This window comes from Nerophis ophidion, linkage group LG26 (assembly GCF_033978795.1).
Source record: "Nerophis ophidion isolate RoL-2023_Sa linkage group LG26, RoL_Noph_v1.0, whole genome shotgun sequence".
Classification (NCBI taxonomy): domain Eukaryota; kingdom Metazoa; phylum Chordata; class Actinopteri; order Syngnathiformes; family Syngnathidae; genus Nerophis; species Nerophis ophidion.
In genome coordinates, this window is record NC_084636.1 from 2,551,106 (window position 1) to 2,568,309 (window position 17,204).

Here is a 17,204-nt window from a genome sequence, read left to right on the forward strand (position 1 = left end):
CAACATTTAAACCATTTCAACATTCAAACTATTCTTACATTCATACTACATTCTGTCAGCATTTCAATGAGACTTCAGCATTGGAGCATTCACACGTCATCTACTTTCTGATGTACTTGTGTAATGACAGAGGGAGTGGCCTAAGGACATCGGCACCCTTTCTTAGGCTGATAAAAAAAAATGTAACTATATGAAAAAATTGTACTCACTTTGCTTACGTCTTTCTCCGCCTCAACCATTTTTTCACCTGGGTCCTTCGCCTCCTCTTCCTCTTCTACTTTGGGCGGGGCCTCGTCCTCTGCGTAGTCTCCCTTGGCGTAACTGTGCACGTGCAGCACGTCGGCGGGGCTCAGCGTCCTCTGGAAGACTTTGTGCGCCAGGCCGCCCGTGCCCACCTCCGCCTCCTCGTCGCTGACAATGGCCTGGGCCGAGCACAACTCCTCCACCTGACCTTCCGCCGAGCTTGGCGCCTCCACCTGGCCTTTTGCGGAGCTTGGCGCCTCCACCTGGCCTTTTGCGGAGCTTGGCGCCTCCACCTGGCCTTTTGCGGAGCTTGGCGCCTCCACCTGGCCTTTTGCGGAGCTTGGCGCCTCCACCTGGCCTTTTGCCGAGCTTGGAGCCTCCACCTGGCCTTTTGCCGAGCTTGGAGCCTCCACCTGGCCTTTTGCCGAGCTTGGAGCCTCCACCTGGCCTTTTGCCGAGCTTGGAGCCTCCACCTGGCCTTTTCCCGAGCTTGGAGCCTCCACCTGGCCTTCCGCCGAGCACGGCGCCTCCACTTGGCCTTCCGCCGAATCGGGGCAGAAGGTGTCTGCAGGAAGAGCGTCGTGTTCGTTCGTTTCTTGTCTGGGAGGCGTTTGCATGATGCTGGACTGGTCTTCCGCTGAGCTCGGGGCCTCCACCTGGCCTTCCGCCGAGCTTGGCGCCTCCACCTGGCCTTCCGCCGAGCACGGTGCCTCCACCTGGCCTTCCGCCGAGCACGGTGCCTCCACCTGGCCTTCCGCCGAGCTTGGCGCCTCCACCTGGCCTTCCGTCGAGCACGGTGCCTCCACCTGGACTTCCGCCGAGCTCGGCGCCTCCACCTGGCCTTCCGCCGAGCTCGGCGCCTCCACCTGGGCTTCCGCCGAGCACGGTGCCTCCACCTGGGCTTCCGCCGAGCACGGTGCCTCCACCTGGCCTCCCGCCGAGCTCGGTGCCTCCACCTGGCCTTCCGCCGAGCTCGGCGCTCCCACCTGGCCTTCCGCCGAGCACGGCGCCACCACCTGGGCTTCCCCCGACCACGGCGCCTCCACCATGCCTTCCGCCGAGCACGGCGCCTCCACCTTGCCTTCCGCCGAGTACGGCGCCTCCACCTGGCCTTCCGCCGAGCACGGCGCCTCCACCTTGCCTTCCGCCGAGCACGGCGCCTCCACCTTGCCTTCCGCCGAGCACGGCGCCTCCACCTTGCCTTCCGTGGTATCGGGGCAGAGGCCGTCTGCAGGAGGAGCGTCATGCTCGTTTGTTGTCGGACTTTCTTGTCTGGGGGGCGTTAGTTTGATGCTGGACTGGTCTTCTTGCTCTTTCTCCTGAGGCGATGACTCCACTTTGATTGCCCGGTCTGAATAATAAGCAAAGGTAATATAGATTATTTCATGCTACTAACATGTAACAGAATAAGATGTACTTTGACTTAACCAGGCTTTTACTGAACATTTGAACTCTTACAAAATTCTTAACTTTTTATACTTTCCTACTATTATTTTTAGTATTTGCTGTTCTTATTTATTTTTTATTTTATATACATATACATATATATTAGGGCTGCGAATCTTTGGGTGTCCAACGATTCGATTCAATATCGATTCTTGGGCTCACGATTCGATTCAAAATCTATTTTTTTTTCCAATTCAACGCGATTCTCGATTCAAAAACGATATTTTTCCGATTCAAAAAAATGTTGTAATCATTCAGTACATAGATTTCAGCAGGATTTAACCCAGTCTGCTGACATGCTAGCAGAGTAGTAGATTTTTGTAAAAAGCTTTTATAATTGCAAAGGACAATGTTTTATCAACAGATTGCAATATGGTAAATGTGTTTTAAAAATGAAAGGAACCAAAAATATGACTTATTTTATCTTTGTGAAAACATTGGACACAGTGTGTTGTCAAGCTTATGAGATGCCATGCAAGTGTAAGCCACTGTGACACTATTGTTCTTTTTTACATTTTTTATAAATGTCTAATGATAATGTCAATGAGGGATTTTTAATCACTGCTATGCTGAAATTATAATTAATATTGATACTGTTGTTGATAATATTCATTTTTGTTTCACTACTTTTGGTTTGTTCTGTGTCGGGTTTGTGCATCCTTTCAACTTCTCTGTTTACTGCAGTTCTGAGTGTTGCTGGCTCAGGTTTGGTTTTGGAATTGGATTGCATTGTTATGGTATTGCTGTGTATTGTTTTGTTGGATTGATAAAAATAATGAAAAATAATAAAAATAATCGATTTTTAAAAAATTAGAATCGATTCTGAATCACACGTGAGAATCGCGATTGAAATTCGAATAGATTTTTTCCCACACCCCTAATATATAAATATATATACACACATACATACACATATATATACATATACATATACATATACATATATATATCTATATATATACATACATACACGCACACAGACACACACAAAATATGTATCTTTTTTCATCTTACATTAATTTTTTGTTTTGATTAATTGATTGAACACTTTTTTTTTACAGTTGTATTATACCTAAAAACATTCCCATTGTCAGTTTCAACCTTAAATAGATTTTTTTTAACATTATGAAACAAATCAAACCCATACGTGCATGTTGACGTGAATAAACGTGTAGTACCATGTGTGTCTGTTGTGACTTGAATAAATGTGTAGTACCATGTGTGTCTGTTGTGACTTGAATAAATGTGTAGTACCATGTGTGTCTGTTGTGACTTGAATAAATGTGTAGTACCATGTGTGTCTGTTGTGACTTGAATAAACGTGTAGTACCATGTGTGTCTGTTGTGACTTGAATAAATGTGTAGTACCATGTGTGTCTGTTGTGACTTGAATAAACGTGTAGTACCATGTGTGTCTGTTGTGACTTGAATAAACGTGTAGTACCATGTGTGTCTGTTGTGACTTGAATAAACGTGTAGTACCATGTGTGTCTGTTGTGACTTGAATAAATGTGTAGTACCATGTGTGTCTGTTGTGACTTGAATAAACGTGTAGTACCATGTGTGTCTGTTGTGACTTGAATAAACGTGTAGTACCATGTGTGTCTGTTGTGACTTGAATAAATGTGTAGTACCATGTGTGTCTGTCGTGACTTGAATAAATGTGTAGTACCATGTGTGTCTGTTGTGACTTGAATAAATGTGTAGTACCATGTGTGTCTGTTGTGACTTGAATAAATGTGTAGTACCATGTGTGTCTGTTGTGACTTGAATAAACGTGTAGTACCATGTGTGTCTGTTGTGACTTGAATAAATGTGTAGTACCATGTGTGTCTGTTGTGACTTGAATAAACGTGTAGTACCATGTGTGTCTGTTGTGACTTGAATAAACGTGTAGTACCATGTGTGTCTGTTGTGACTTGAATAAACGTGTAGTACCATGTGTGTCTGTTGTGACTTGAATAAATGTGTAGTACCATGTGTGTCTGTTGTGACTTGAATAAACGTGTAGTACCATGTGTGTCTGTTGTGACTTGAATAAACGTGTAGTACCATGTGTGTCTGTTGTGACTTGAATAAATGTGTAGTACCATGTGTGTCTGTCGTGACTTGAATAAACGTGTAGTACCATGTGTGTCTGTTGTGACTTGAATAAACGTGTAGTACCATGTGTGTCTGTTGTGACTTGAATAAATGTGTAGTACCATGTGTGTCTGTTGTGACTTGAATAAACGTGTAGTACCATGTGTGTCTGTTGTGACTTGAATAAACGTGTAGTACCATGTGTGTCTGTTGTGACTTGAATAAATGTGTAGTACCATGTGTGTCTGTTGTGACTTGAATAAACGTGTAGTACCATGTGTGTCTGTTGTGACTTGAATAAACGTGTAGTACCATGTGTGTCTGTTGTGACTTGAACAAACGTGTAGTACCATGTGTGTCTGTTGTGACTTGAACAAACGTGTAGTACCATGTGTGTCTGTTGTGACTTGAATAAATGTGTAGTACCATGTGTGTCTGTTGTGACTTGAATAAACGTGTAGTACCATGTGTGTCTGTTGTGACTTGAATAAACGTGTAGTACCATGTGTGTCTGTTGTGACTTGAATAAATGTGTAGTACCATGTGTGTCTGTTGTGACTTGAATAAACGTGTAGTACCATGTGTGTCTGTTGTGACTTGAATAAACGTGTAGTACCATGTGTGTCTGTTGTGACTTGAATAAATGTGTAGTACCATGTGTGTCTGTTGTGACTTGAATAAACGTGTAGTACCATGTGTGTCTGTTGTGACTTGAATAAATGTGTAGTACCATGTGTGTCTGTTGTGACTTGAATAAACGTGTAGTACCATGTGTGTCTGTTGTGACTTGAATAAACGTGTAGTACCATGTGTGTCTGTTGTGACTTGAACAAACGTGTAGTACCATGTGTGTCTGTTGTGACTTGAACAAACGTGTAGTACCATGTGTGTCTGTTGTGACTTGAATAAATGTGTAGTACCATGTGTGTCTGTTGTGACTTGAATAAACGTGTAGTACCATGTGTGTCTGTTGTGACTTGAATAAACGTGTAGTACCATGTGTGTCTGTTGTGACTTGAATAAATGTGTAGTACCATGTGTGTCTGTTGTGACTTGAATAAATGTGTAGTACCATGTGTGTCTGTTGTGACTTGAATAAACGTGTAGTACCATGTGTGTCTGTTGTGACTTGAATAAACGTGTAGTACCATGTGTGTCTGTTGTGACTTGAATAAACGTGTAGTACCATGTGTGTCTGTTGTGACTTGAATAAACGTGTAGTACCATGTGTGTCTGTTGTGACTTGAATAAACGTGTAGTACCATGTGTGTCTGTTGTGACTTGAATAAACGTGTAGTACCATGTGTGTCTGTTGTGACTTGAATAAACGTGTAGTACCATGTGTGTCTGTTGTGACTTGAATAAACGTGTAGTACCATGTGTGTCTGTTGTGACTTGAATAAATGTGTAGTACCATGTGTGTCTGTTGTGACTTGAATAAACGTGTAGTACCATGTGTGTCTGTTGTGACTTGAATAAACGTGTAGTACCATGTGTGTCTGTTGTGACTTGAATAAACGTGTAGTACCATGTGTGTCTGTTGTGACTTGAATAAACGTGTAGTATACCATGTGTGTCTGTTGTGACTTGAATAAACGTGTAGTACCATGTGTGTCTGTTGTGACTTGAATAAACGTGTAGTACCATGTGTGTCTGTTGTGACTTGAATAAACGTGTAGTACCATGTGTGTCTGTTGTGACTTGAATAAACGTGTAGTACCATGTGTGTCTGTTGTGACTTGAATAAATGTGTAGTACCATGTGTGTCTGTTGTGACTTGAGCAGGAGACTCCATAGTGGTCAGCTTGACCTTCTTTGGCTCCGCCTCTTCTTCACCCGGGTCAGCTTTGAGGTCCTCGGAGGCTTCCAATGGACGCTTGGTCCCCTTCTGAAGTTTGGGACTGACAAACAGAGGGGTTAGTGAGGACAACAACCACGTGCGTGCAGTGTTACCTGCTGTTCTCGTGGGCGGGGCTTCTTGGACCGTCACATTTGCCGCTAGGACGACTCTCTTTCTGGGACACGCTCTGGTCTTTGAGGAACTCGGCGGCCTCCGGCGTGGGTTTGGAGTGGTCGATGGGAGCGTTGTCTTTTCCCGCCTTCCACAGCTTGTAGCGCTCCGGCTGGAATTTGCGCACAAAGTCGTCCATGGAGATCTTCACCATGTCCTGGCGGCACGAGCACTGAGCCGGAGAGTTGGAGACGTCAGGAGGACAAAGACAAAGCAGCATGGGACGGTCTAGCAAACAAGGTGCTGCACCAGCGTGGCTTGCTTGCCGTAGTCGATCCATCGCTGCGTGGCAAAGTTGGTGGACTCGGCACAGTTGAAGCCGTGGTTAAATCCCGCATGGTAACCGAACGGGAAGGTCACGATGAACTGGCCCGCCTCCTGCTTCACCTGTGGGGATTATCAAACAAACAGTGGAACCTCGATTAACAAACCCCTCTATTTGCCAACTTTTCGATTTACAAACTTTTCCATCGAGACAAATGTGCGAACCATGTTTGTATGTACAAAGGCTTTTCTATGTTTTGTCCATTTTGCTAACTCAACATGAGCCCCAAGAGACAACAAACCAGCCTGGAAAGAAGGAGGGAATCGCAGTGGAGTGAAAAACAACAACTATTTGCGAGGAGTAGATTAATGGCGCTCACGTCACATGTATGGAAGAATTGACGAAGCAGGCTTTGTACAGCAGCAAGTTCTATTTGTGATGAAAACAGACTTTTCCGGAATGAGATGCCAAAGCAGACTTATTTCACAGCAGAGAAGAAGAGCTACTTTCATTCAGTGGGCCCTCTCCCAAGCACACACATGCAAACATGGCCCCTGACCCCCACTCCCTCATTGCGGTCTCCTTTCTAGTCAGTTCCTCCTTTGCAGATGTTAATGTAAGGAGATTTTACTTTTTAAATGTGTATTATGGTCATGATTGCCAACCTTGAGATCTCCGATTTCAGGAGGTGGGGCGTGGTTAAGAGGGGAGGAATATATTTATAGCTACAATTCACCAAGTCAAGTATTTTATACATACATACATACATACATACATACATATATATATATATATATATATATATATATATATATATATATATAAAAGAAATACTTGACTTTCAGTCAATTCTAGCTATATATATATATATATATATATATATATATATATATATATACATATATACATATACACATACATACATACACAGTATATATATGTATATATAAATAAAATAAATACTTGAATTTCAGTGTTCATTTATTTACACATATACACCCACATAACACTGATCTACTCATTGTTGAGTTAAGGGTTGAATTGTCCATCCTTGTTCTATTCTCTGTCACTATTTTTCTTACCATATGCATATACAGTACCATATGCATATACTGTTTAAGAGTGTCACAACATTGCTGTTTACGGCAGACGAACTCCTTTACGGTAGACGAAAACGTGACTGCTGCTGTTGTGTGTAGTTACCGCGCTGGGAGGACGTTAATGAAACTGCCTAACAATAAACCCACATAAGAAACCAAGAACTCGCCCTCGATCATTCTACAGTTATAATGTCATTGGGCAGACACGCTGTTTATATTGTGGGAAAGCGGATGTGAAAACAGGCTGTCCTCACTCCAGTCTGCATGGAGCTGGAGGGGTTGTGGCCTCCACTACGCCTGAATTTCGGGAGAAAATTTGTCCCGGGAGTTTTTCGGGAGAGGCGCTGAATTTCGTGAGTCTCCCGGAAAATAGGGAGGGTTGGCAAATTAAGTATTTTTGTGATTTCTGATCGTTTGTGAGGGCACCAAAGCGATTTCTATGTGTGTGCACGTTTTGGCAGAGCAGCGCATATCCTCCTAGGACCTGGCGTGTGGACATCCCATTTTCAGTTTTCAACATTTTTCCCTACAAGACCCCGGTGTCCACTGTTGACATTACACTGCCAATTAATCACTCATTAGATTCACAATGGCCAATTAATCACATGATAGATTCAAGTTTTTTCTTGCTTTATACTCATTACGTTCCAAAGAGCCAAAATAAATTAAAATTGCATGTTGTACAAGAGTTTGGCTCTTAAGAGGTTGTTGTTGTTTTGGCTTTGGTAATAAAGACACAATTTGATCAATCACCTTCTTGTTAGGTTTGAATGATATACAATAGTGCAGGGGTAGGGAACCTATGGCTCTAGAGCCAGATGACTCTGCAGTCTTTTGATGACTGCATCTGGCTCTCTGATAAATCTGAGCTGACATTGCTTAACACGATAAGTAATGAATAATTCCACTTGTAATCACAGTGTTAAAAATAATGTTCAAAATATAAAACATTCTCATGCATTTTTAATCCATCCATCTGTTTTCTACCGCACCTGTTCAAGAAGTTGCGTTAATGGTAAGAAGTTATTTATTTATTATTGGTTAGTGTGGGGCTTGCCCTCCTGGGGGTTCTTCAGACCCCCAAGCACCGACATGAGAGCCGGTTTCAGGGTTACAATATTGTTTTATTTTTCAATAAGTCTCTCAGTTGCTTTCCAGCAATAGTTTTTCCAGCCCCAACCCTGTCTCTCCTCCTGGCTGCTGCTTATAACAGAGCGACAGGTGATTGGATAACAAAGCCCAGGTGGGCCGTCTACGCACCTGTCGCTGAAGGCCCGCAGGCCACGCCGCCTCCACAGTTAGCTTCAGAATAACAATGTTATTACAAAGAATAAGAGACCTATTATACTCTAGAAATGTTGGTCTTACTTAAAATGCACGTGTTTAGTTGTGTTCAGTGTTAAAAAAATATATTATATGGCTCTTACGAAAATATATTTTAAAATATTTGGCTTTTTGGCTCTCTCAGCCGAAAAGGTTCCCGACCCCTGCAATAGTGTATAGCACGTTATATTGTGTTCAGAGTGTACAAACCTTCACTAAAATATGGACCTTTGTCGAGGGTGGAACCATATAATCATATGTACATTGTTTTTTATGGAGAAATATGCTTCACTATACACACTTTTCAAGTGAATTAAGTTTGCAAATGGAGGTTCCTCTGTATTGGTTTGATCAGGCGGCACATTACAACCTCACCGTTCATTAGGGGTCACTGGTGGCTCTTCTAGCGCCACTTCCTGTCTGCGCTGCCTCACCTTTTCAAACGGGATTCCGTACTTCTTGAGGATTGACGGCGAGATCAAGGTCATCTTGTGGCGCAGGAAGGCCTCGCAGCTCTGAGCGTTGCCAGGAAAGAAACCTGCGCACAAGCACGTCACAGCTCTCAAAACGTGGCAGACGCTCAGTAGCCACTTCATTAGGTACGCCATTTATTGAGCGCCAAAACCAAAATTCCTGTGCACGTGCAGCACGTCGGCGGGGCTCAGCGTCCTCTGGAAGACTTTGTGCGCCACGCTGCCCGTGCCCACCTCCTCCTCGCTGACCTTTGTTTTGTGGTAAATGAATTTCCGCAAAGTAACTACAAATCAAGTGTTTGTCTAGCTGGAAATTTAAAAAAACATGTTGAATACCTTCTAGATCAGTGGTGTCAAACTCAAATACAAAGTGGGCCAAAATTTAAAACTGAACAAAGCCGCGGGGCAAGGTTGAACCAATTAACCTTTTAATAGGGACCCAAACAAGTTTTGCAATGAATATTGAACAAGCAAGGCTTAAATGGGGCAGCACGGTGGAACAGGGGTTAGTGCATCTGCCTCACAATATGAAGGTCCTGAGTAATCCTGGGTTCAATCCCAGGCTCGGGATATTTCTGTGTGGAGTTTGCATGTTCCCTCCGGGTATTTGGGCTTCCTCCCATGGAACAGGCAGAGCTTATATAACGTAAAAGTGCAAAATCAACTTTCAAAAAACATCTGTGGTACATCAAATAAAATTTAATTAAAAAATGTAATGCCTCTTTTCTATTTGCAGCCTTCTGAGGTAAATATCAACATTAACTTTTTCCACTGGCTAATAAATTCAAAAATAAAATAATGAGGTGGGCGGGGTTTGGTAGTAGCAGGGGTTTTATATTGTAGCGTTCCGGAAGAATTAGTGCTGCAAGGGGTTCTAGGTATTTGTTCTGTTGTGTTTATGTTGTGTTACGGTGCGGGTGTTCTCCTGAAATGTGTTTTGTCATTCTTGTTTGGTGTGGGTTCACAGTGTGGCGCATATTTGTAACAATGTTAAAGTTTTTTATACGGCCACCTTCAGTGTGACCTATATGGCTATTGACCAAGTATGTGTTTGTGAAAGCCGCATGTATTATGTGACTTGGCCGGCACGCTGTTTATAAGGAGGAAAAGAGGACGTGACGACATGTTGTAGAGGACGCTAAAAGCAGTGCCTTTAAGGCACGCTCCCAATATTGTTGTCTGGGTGGAAATCGGGAGAATGGTTGCCCAGGGTGATTTTCGGGAAGGGCACTAAACTTCGGGAGTCTCCTGGGAAAATCGGGAGGGTTGGCAAGTATGAGTATTAGCGGTGAATGTGGTGTTACCGGCGGGCCAGCTCTAATGTTAATTTGATATTGCCTCAAGGGCCAAATGAAATTAAACGGCGGGCCAAAACTGGCCCGCGGGCCAGAGTTTGACACCCATGTTCTAGATACATTTTTTCACATAACCAGAACCCTCTTGTCATGAAAAAAACACCCACAGTCTCCTTTACACTATTTTACTCCAATATAGTAATGTCGCCTGAGGCTGAGCCCCTCAGAGGCCATGAGTTTGATCACATCTCTTGGTCTATATTTTCCACATAGTATTGATATTTTAAGTACATTTAGACATTTTTCACGCTATAAAATTTTGAATTTAGGCTAAAAAACTGTAAAATATGCTTTAAAAATACAACAACAAAAAAGTTTGATGGAGTGAAACTTCAAAGCGTGACATGCCGAGGAACTGCTGACTGTTTTTAGCATTTCTTTTTTCCCCAAAATAAAAAACAGCAAAATGGGTCCTTGGTGGAAAAAGTTTGGACACCCCTGATCAGCTAAGCTCGCCACCAAGTTAGGTTGAGACAAGAGAATAAATACGTGCTTAGTAAAGTTTAAAACGTGCAAATGGAAGCACATTCCAGAAGGAAATCAACAAGTATAATAACAAGAGGATTAATGTTGGGAAATGTGCGTTTTTGATAATATAAATGTTTGTCTGGACTTAGTGTAAAGCAGGGCTGTCACAGTTATTTTTGTAAAGGTCCACATTGCAGCTAGAGCTGTCCTTAGAGGGCCGCTTGTCACAGCGAATAATATAGGAATTTGCCTATTTGAATATTATATTTACAGTGGGGCAAAAAAGTATTTAGTCAGCCAGCGATTGTGCAAGTTCTCCCACTTAAAATGATGACAGAGGTCTGTCATTTTCATCATAGGTACACTTCAACTGTGAGAGACAGAATGTGAAAAAAAAATCCAGGAATTCACATTGTAGGAATTTTAAAGAATTTATTTGTAAATGATGGTGGAAAATAAGTATTTGGTCAAGCATTCAAAGCTCTCACTGATGGAAGGAGGTTTTGGCTCCAAATCTCAGGATACATGGCCCCATTCATTCTTTCCTTAACACGGATCAATCGTCCTGTCCCCTTAGCAGAAAAACAGCCCCAAAGCATGATGTTTCCACCCCCATGCTTCACAGTAGGTATGGTGTTCTTGGGATGCAACTCAGTATTCTTCTTCCTCCAAACACCACCAGTTGAGTTTATACCAAAATGTTCTATTTTGGTTTCATCTGACCACATGACATTCTCCCAATCCTCTGTTGTATCATCCATGTATTAATTTTTGTATAAACTCAACTGGTCGTGTTTGGAGGAAGAAGAATACTGAGTTGCATCCCAAGAACACCACAACTACTGTGAAGCATGGGGGTGGAAACATCATGCTTTGGGGCTGTTTTTCTGCTAAGGGGACAGGACGATTGATCCGTGTTAAGGAAAGAATGAATGGGGCCATGTATCCTGAGATTTTGAGCCAAAACCTCCTTCCATCAGTGAGAGCTTTGAATGGTTGACCAAATACTTATTTTCCACCATCATTTACAAATAAATTCTTCAAAATTCCTGGATTTTTTTTTCACAATCTGTCTCTCACAGTTGAAGTGTACCTATGATGAAAATGACAGACCTCTGTCATCATTTTAAGTGGGAGAACTTGCACAATCGCTGGCTGACTAAATACTTTTTTGCCCCACTTTGAATGTATATATATATAATTGTTAAGCACATTGTAAAAAAAAATCTGTATATTTTACAGTAAAAACTGGCAACTCACTCACTGGAATTTTACTGCAACAAAAAGTGTTTATTTGTATTTTTATGGCAACATTTTACAGTGAATGAAAAAAACAGCCAGCTTAGCGGCCAGAATTATACTATAAAATGTACTGTGGTTTTACAACGTCTTACTGTAAATACAAAAACGGCACCACTGTATTTTTTTTAAAATTCTAGCAACAGAGCTGCCATTTTTTTTACAGTCAAAAAATGCGCGACCATTTTTCCGTTTACAGTAATACACGGCAAAAACTACAAGCGTAGATTTTACAATTAAATAAAAATGCTCACTTCACAGAATTTTACTCTAACAAAAAAAAGTTTGTTTTTAAAGTTAAAATGCTGTAAAAAAAAAAAAAAACACCATAAATGTAACCCCTAAAACCTACAGTGAACAATTTCATAGTTAACTTTCTTGGAAATCCTATTTCAAGCAGATATCTACAGCATTTGTTTCGACTTTAAAACCAACAATTTTTTGGAAAGTATGATGATACAATATCTGTCGCAATATTTGTTAATATTAAAGTTAGAAAAATGTGCAATTTCATGCAGTACGTACAATTTTTTCTGTCCAAACGGAAAGAACAAATACATTTAGTAAGCAAGTACCTTATTGTTGCATATTTTTTCCAGGCCCTCAAGGGCCATAAACAATAATTCGGCGGGCCAGACCTGTCCCCCAGACCTTGAGTTTGACACCTGTGGTCTAAAAACACTGTACGTACCCTTGGCAAGTCGCTCCAATCTCCTCCCGTGTTCTGGCGGGACTGCATACCTAAGCAGAGAATAAGAAGCACACATATACTTTATTTATTTTGAACATTACTGACTTTGTAGAATCTGCATGTCTAACGCTGTTTTATATGCTGCCACACCATTAGGTACACAACACGCCAGGGGTGTCCAAGGTGTCTTTTTTTTATTGGCCTCTCGGCATATTCAAACAATAGTGAATTATATTTAATAAAATGAGTTAATTTGTAATAACTTATATTGTTAGATGTTACGCTAGTAACTATTTGCTATGTCAAAGCTAAGATGTCTGTGACGGTTGGCTTGCATGTTAATGCGCGGATTGTTTCCCTCAAGATGCAGACGGACCTCCGGAAGCAGTGTGCAGGTCAGAAAAGGGATTTATTCTCATAAACCAGGCAAGAATACAAATAAACAGAAACGTGTGCCGATAGCGCAGGAAGCTTTGGCAAAGCTTTTTTTCTTTTCTTTTCTTTTCTTAGTTTATTTCGAACATGACATACATACATTATACATCAGTTAAATTCATCATTTCGCAATACACAATACATCATGTCCGAAAAGGAGTAGGAAGAAGCAAAGCTTATTTAATCCTACCCCTTTTCCACTTCAGAGCGCCCACAATATAAACATTCATTCACTGACTTTCTTTACAGCAAAATATCAAAATGACATCTATGAGTGAGTAACACAGCAGTTTTCTAACATGTACTTAATTATTTCAGTCATTATTAACATACTAAGATGAAGAATATCTTATTTTCAATAAGTTTGAAAGTGTTTCTCATAATACTTCTTCTTTGTACTTTGTAAGCACTATTAATTTAAACATCCTCTTAAACTGGATCATTTCAGTACAATGTTTAACTTCTTTACTTAATCCATTCCATAATTTAATTCCACATACTGATATGCTAAAAGTTTTAAGTGTTGTACGGGCATACAAATGTTTTAAGTTAGATTTTCCTCTAAGGTTACATTTCTCCTCTTTAGTTGAGAAGAATTGTTGTACATTCTTTGGTAGCAGGTTATAATTTACTTTGTACATCAATTTAGCTGTTTGCAATTTTATCAAGTCATCGAGCTTTAATATTTTTGACTCAATAAATAAAGGGTTTGTATGTTCTCTATATCCAACATTGTGTGTTATTCTAATCGATCTTTTTTGTAACACAGTTAACGAATGTAGCGCACATTTGTAGTTGTTTCCCCATATTTCTGCACAATAATTCAGATATGGTAACACGAGCGAGCAGTAGAGAATATAAAGTGATTTTTGGCCAAGGACGTATTTTGCTTAGCATAGAAAAAAGAACACGGAGCATGGATAACCAACGTAAATTTTGCATGAAGCAAAGAAAACAGCCAGACAGAGTGTGGCGAGAGGCAGGGCTAAATAGCTCTCTGATTAGTGACCGGGAGCAGGTGAGCAACCCGACCACTAGCCAGGGACAGGTGAACATAATCAGGACCAGGAACACAAAACACTGTGGTGCTGAAACTAAACTAAGGGAATCCTAAACATAAACAAAACATGAACCGGGCAGCGGATCATCACAATGTCAACATTTAGTTCAAATAGGTTCGCATACCATCATTTCACACCAAATTATAACGCGCACTGCCGATGAGTGGGTCCATTTATGAAGATTATGAGAAGCATATTACACAATACAGGCCAAAAGTTTGGACAAACTTTCCCATTAAATGAGTTTTCTTTATTTTCATGACTATTTACATTGTAGATTGTGTTAGAATAATTATGTATAAGTTATCACACAACTCTTATGCTTGAAGGCCGTTGCGATCGTTATTATCAATTGTGCAAAGGGGCAATTTGCAATCTTGGATTGCGAGTCGCCTCGTATCAGTGTTTTTGTCCAGAACACCCAGTACCCTGACGCAGACAAAGCAGAGACAGGGCGATATCACGAGTGTCAGCACATTTCCATTTCATTAATATTCATATATTATGTCTAACTGGGGCTGCTGAAATGACCCCCCTTCCTTCAGAAGCAGCCTCAGTGATGTAACCAGGGACCTCTCAAATAATGGGACTAGACCTTAAAGCCTAGGTTGGAACTGTAACTAAGTGTACAACCCAATACATCTATCCTCATTGAGCCAAATTGATCTCTGTCTCTGCATGATTCCTTGCTTCTTCTCTGTTTAATAAATGTCATCAATGTTTGAACCTGACAGATCGTCACATCAAAACTATAAATGAACACATGTGGAGTTATGTACTTAACAAAAAAATGGTGAAATAACTGAAAACATGTTTTATATTCCAGTTACTTCAAAATAGCCACCTAATGCTATGATCACTGCTTTGCACACTCTTGGCATTCTCTCAATGTCGTCACCTGAAATGGTTTTCACTTCAAAGGTGTGCCTTATCAGGGTTGATTAGTGGAATTTCTTGCTTTGTCAATGGGGTTAGGCCAGGCGTGTCCAAAGTGCGGCCTGTGGGTCATTTGTGGCCCCCAGCTAATTTGTTGAATGGCCCCCGGCCCGTTCTAAAAAATACTATAATAAAAATTTAAAACACAAAAAGGTGTAATAAAAGACTTAACAGTGACATGTAACAAGAAAAAGTTGCAGTGTTGACACTAATAACACAAAGCTGCCATGCGGACTGTTACTGACCTGCTGAAGGCTCCAATTACTTCACTGGAACAATTTCACTTTCAAATATTTTGGGGGGATAATATTGCATATTTTGTGCGAAAGAAAGTTTTCTTTCACAAAAAAGGCATCAAACAAACAAAAAAGTATGAAAAAATTATAAAATCTTATAAATCAAGAGATCTACAGACTTAAGCATTAATAGTAAAAAAAATATATATACATTTGGCTTATTTTCAACACTTATTCTTTTTTTATAGTTATGAATTATTGACCTATTTCGGGTTCCAATTACTTCACGTCAAATATTCCACTTTGAAATGTTTTGGGGGAAAATGTTGCCTAGTTTGTGTGTTTGCCATATAAAAAAGGGTTTTGACATAAAGGCCATTAACATAAAAAACAAAATCTAAAAAAATGTTATAACAACAGACAGACCTGAAGTTGATCTCGAGAGTCAAGCGTTAAATGAAAAAAAAAAGATATTTAATGACTTATTTCCAGAGGTGGGTAGAGTAGCCAGAAATTGTACTCAAGTAAGAGTACTGTTACTTTAGAGATTTATTACTCAAGTAAAAGTAAGGAGTAGTCACCCAAATATTTACTTGAGTAAAAGTAAAAAGTATGTTGTGAAAAAACTAGTCAAGTACTGAGTAACTGATGAGTAACCCGATTACGGCAACAAATAATGCACAAAAACATAAAAATAGCAATGAGCAAATTCAGAGCCAGGAATATCTCTTAAGCAACTAAAACAATAATATATATTAAATAATAGTACATTAAAATAAAATAAAAAAATGGCACAATGAGGCACAATAACTTAACAGCATCATAGCCTCAGTAGGCATTCATTGATTTGATTGATTGATTAAAACTTTTATTAGTAGATAGCACAGTACAGTACATATTCCGTACAATTGACCACTAAATGGTAACACCCCAATAAGTTTTTCAATGTTTATCAATTACTTAGTAAATGACCAAGTCGAGGTGATCTACCTCATATATACAAATACATACACACACATCATTTATACACACACATATCATATATATATATATATATATATATATATATATATATATATATATATATATATATATATATATATATATATATATATATATATATATATATATGTATATATGTATGTATATATATATATATATATATATACACACACACACATACACACACACACACATACATTTATATATACAGTATAGAATTTATATTTATTTATTTTGCCGTTTTTGTTGACATGTTGAAGGTGTTTTAATAAATATACATGCATGTTTAACATATAGATTCCTATCTTTCATGAAGACAAGAATATAAGTTGGTGTATTACCTGATTCTGATGACTTGCATTGATTGGAATCAGACAGTATAGTGCTGATAATGTCCACATTTTCAAATGGAGGAGAAAAAAAGTTCCTCTTTTCTGTCTAATACCACATGAAAGACGTTGGTTTTTGGCATCTTATCTGTCTAGCTTCCATATTCGTTTTTATACACTTTACAAGAAATACATTGGCGGCAAACTCCGTATCTTGCTAGCTTGTTTGCGCTGGCTTTCGGAGACTCTTATTTGGTTAGCGCAGGCGCGACGGAGCGGCACTTTTATTGTGAAGACAGGAACTGTGCGGTCAGTCTTTAGGCTTTTGACGGGAAGTACGGTTGAAATAAAAAGTGTCTTTTTTCCTTTACACTTTTGATTGATTGAAACTTTTATTGGTAGATTGCACAGTACAGAACATATTCCGTACAATTGACCACTAAATGGTA

General features: G+C 40.1%; 1 protein-coding gene across 2 annotated transcripts in view; it reads right to left on the reverse strand.

Moving 5' to 3' along the window:
• The window catches only part of kdm4aa (lysine (K)-specific demethylase 4A, genome duplicate a), a 48,803-nt gene that overhangs the window by 18,976 nt on the left and 12,623 nt on the right, over positions 1–17,204 (reverse strand). For both annotated transcript variants that reach the window (XM_061888708.1, XM_061888707.1), the window contains exons 6-11: positions 12,757–12,806; positions 8,905–9,008; positions 6,032–6,169; positions 5,725–5,954; positions 5,530–5,672; positions 210–1,594 (exon numbers count right to left, since the gene is read on the reverse strand). In XM_061888708.1, the coding sequence (XP_061744692.1) occupies positions 210–1,594; positions 5,530–5,672; positions 5,725–5,954; positions 6,032–6,169; positions 8,905–9,008; positions 12,757–12,806 (2,050 nt within the window). The remainder of the gene's footprint in view (positions 1–209; positions 1,595–5,529; positions 5,673–5,724; positions 5,955–6,031; positions 6,170–8,904; positions 9,009–12,756; positions 12,807–17,204) is intronic.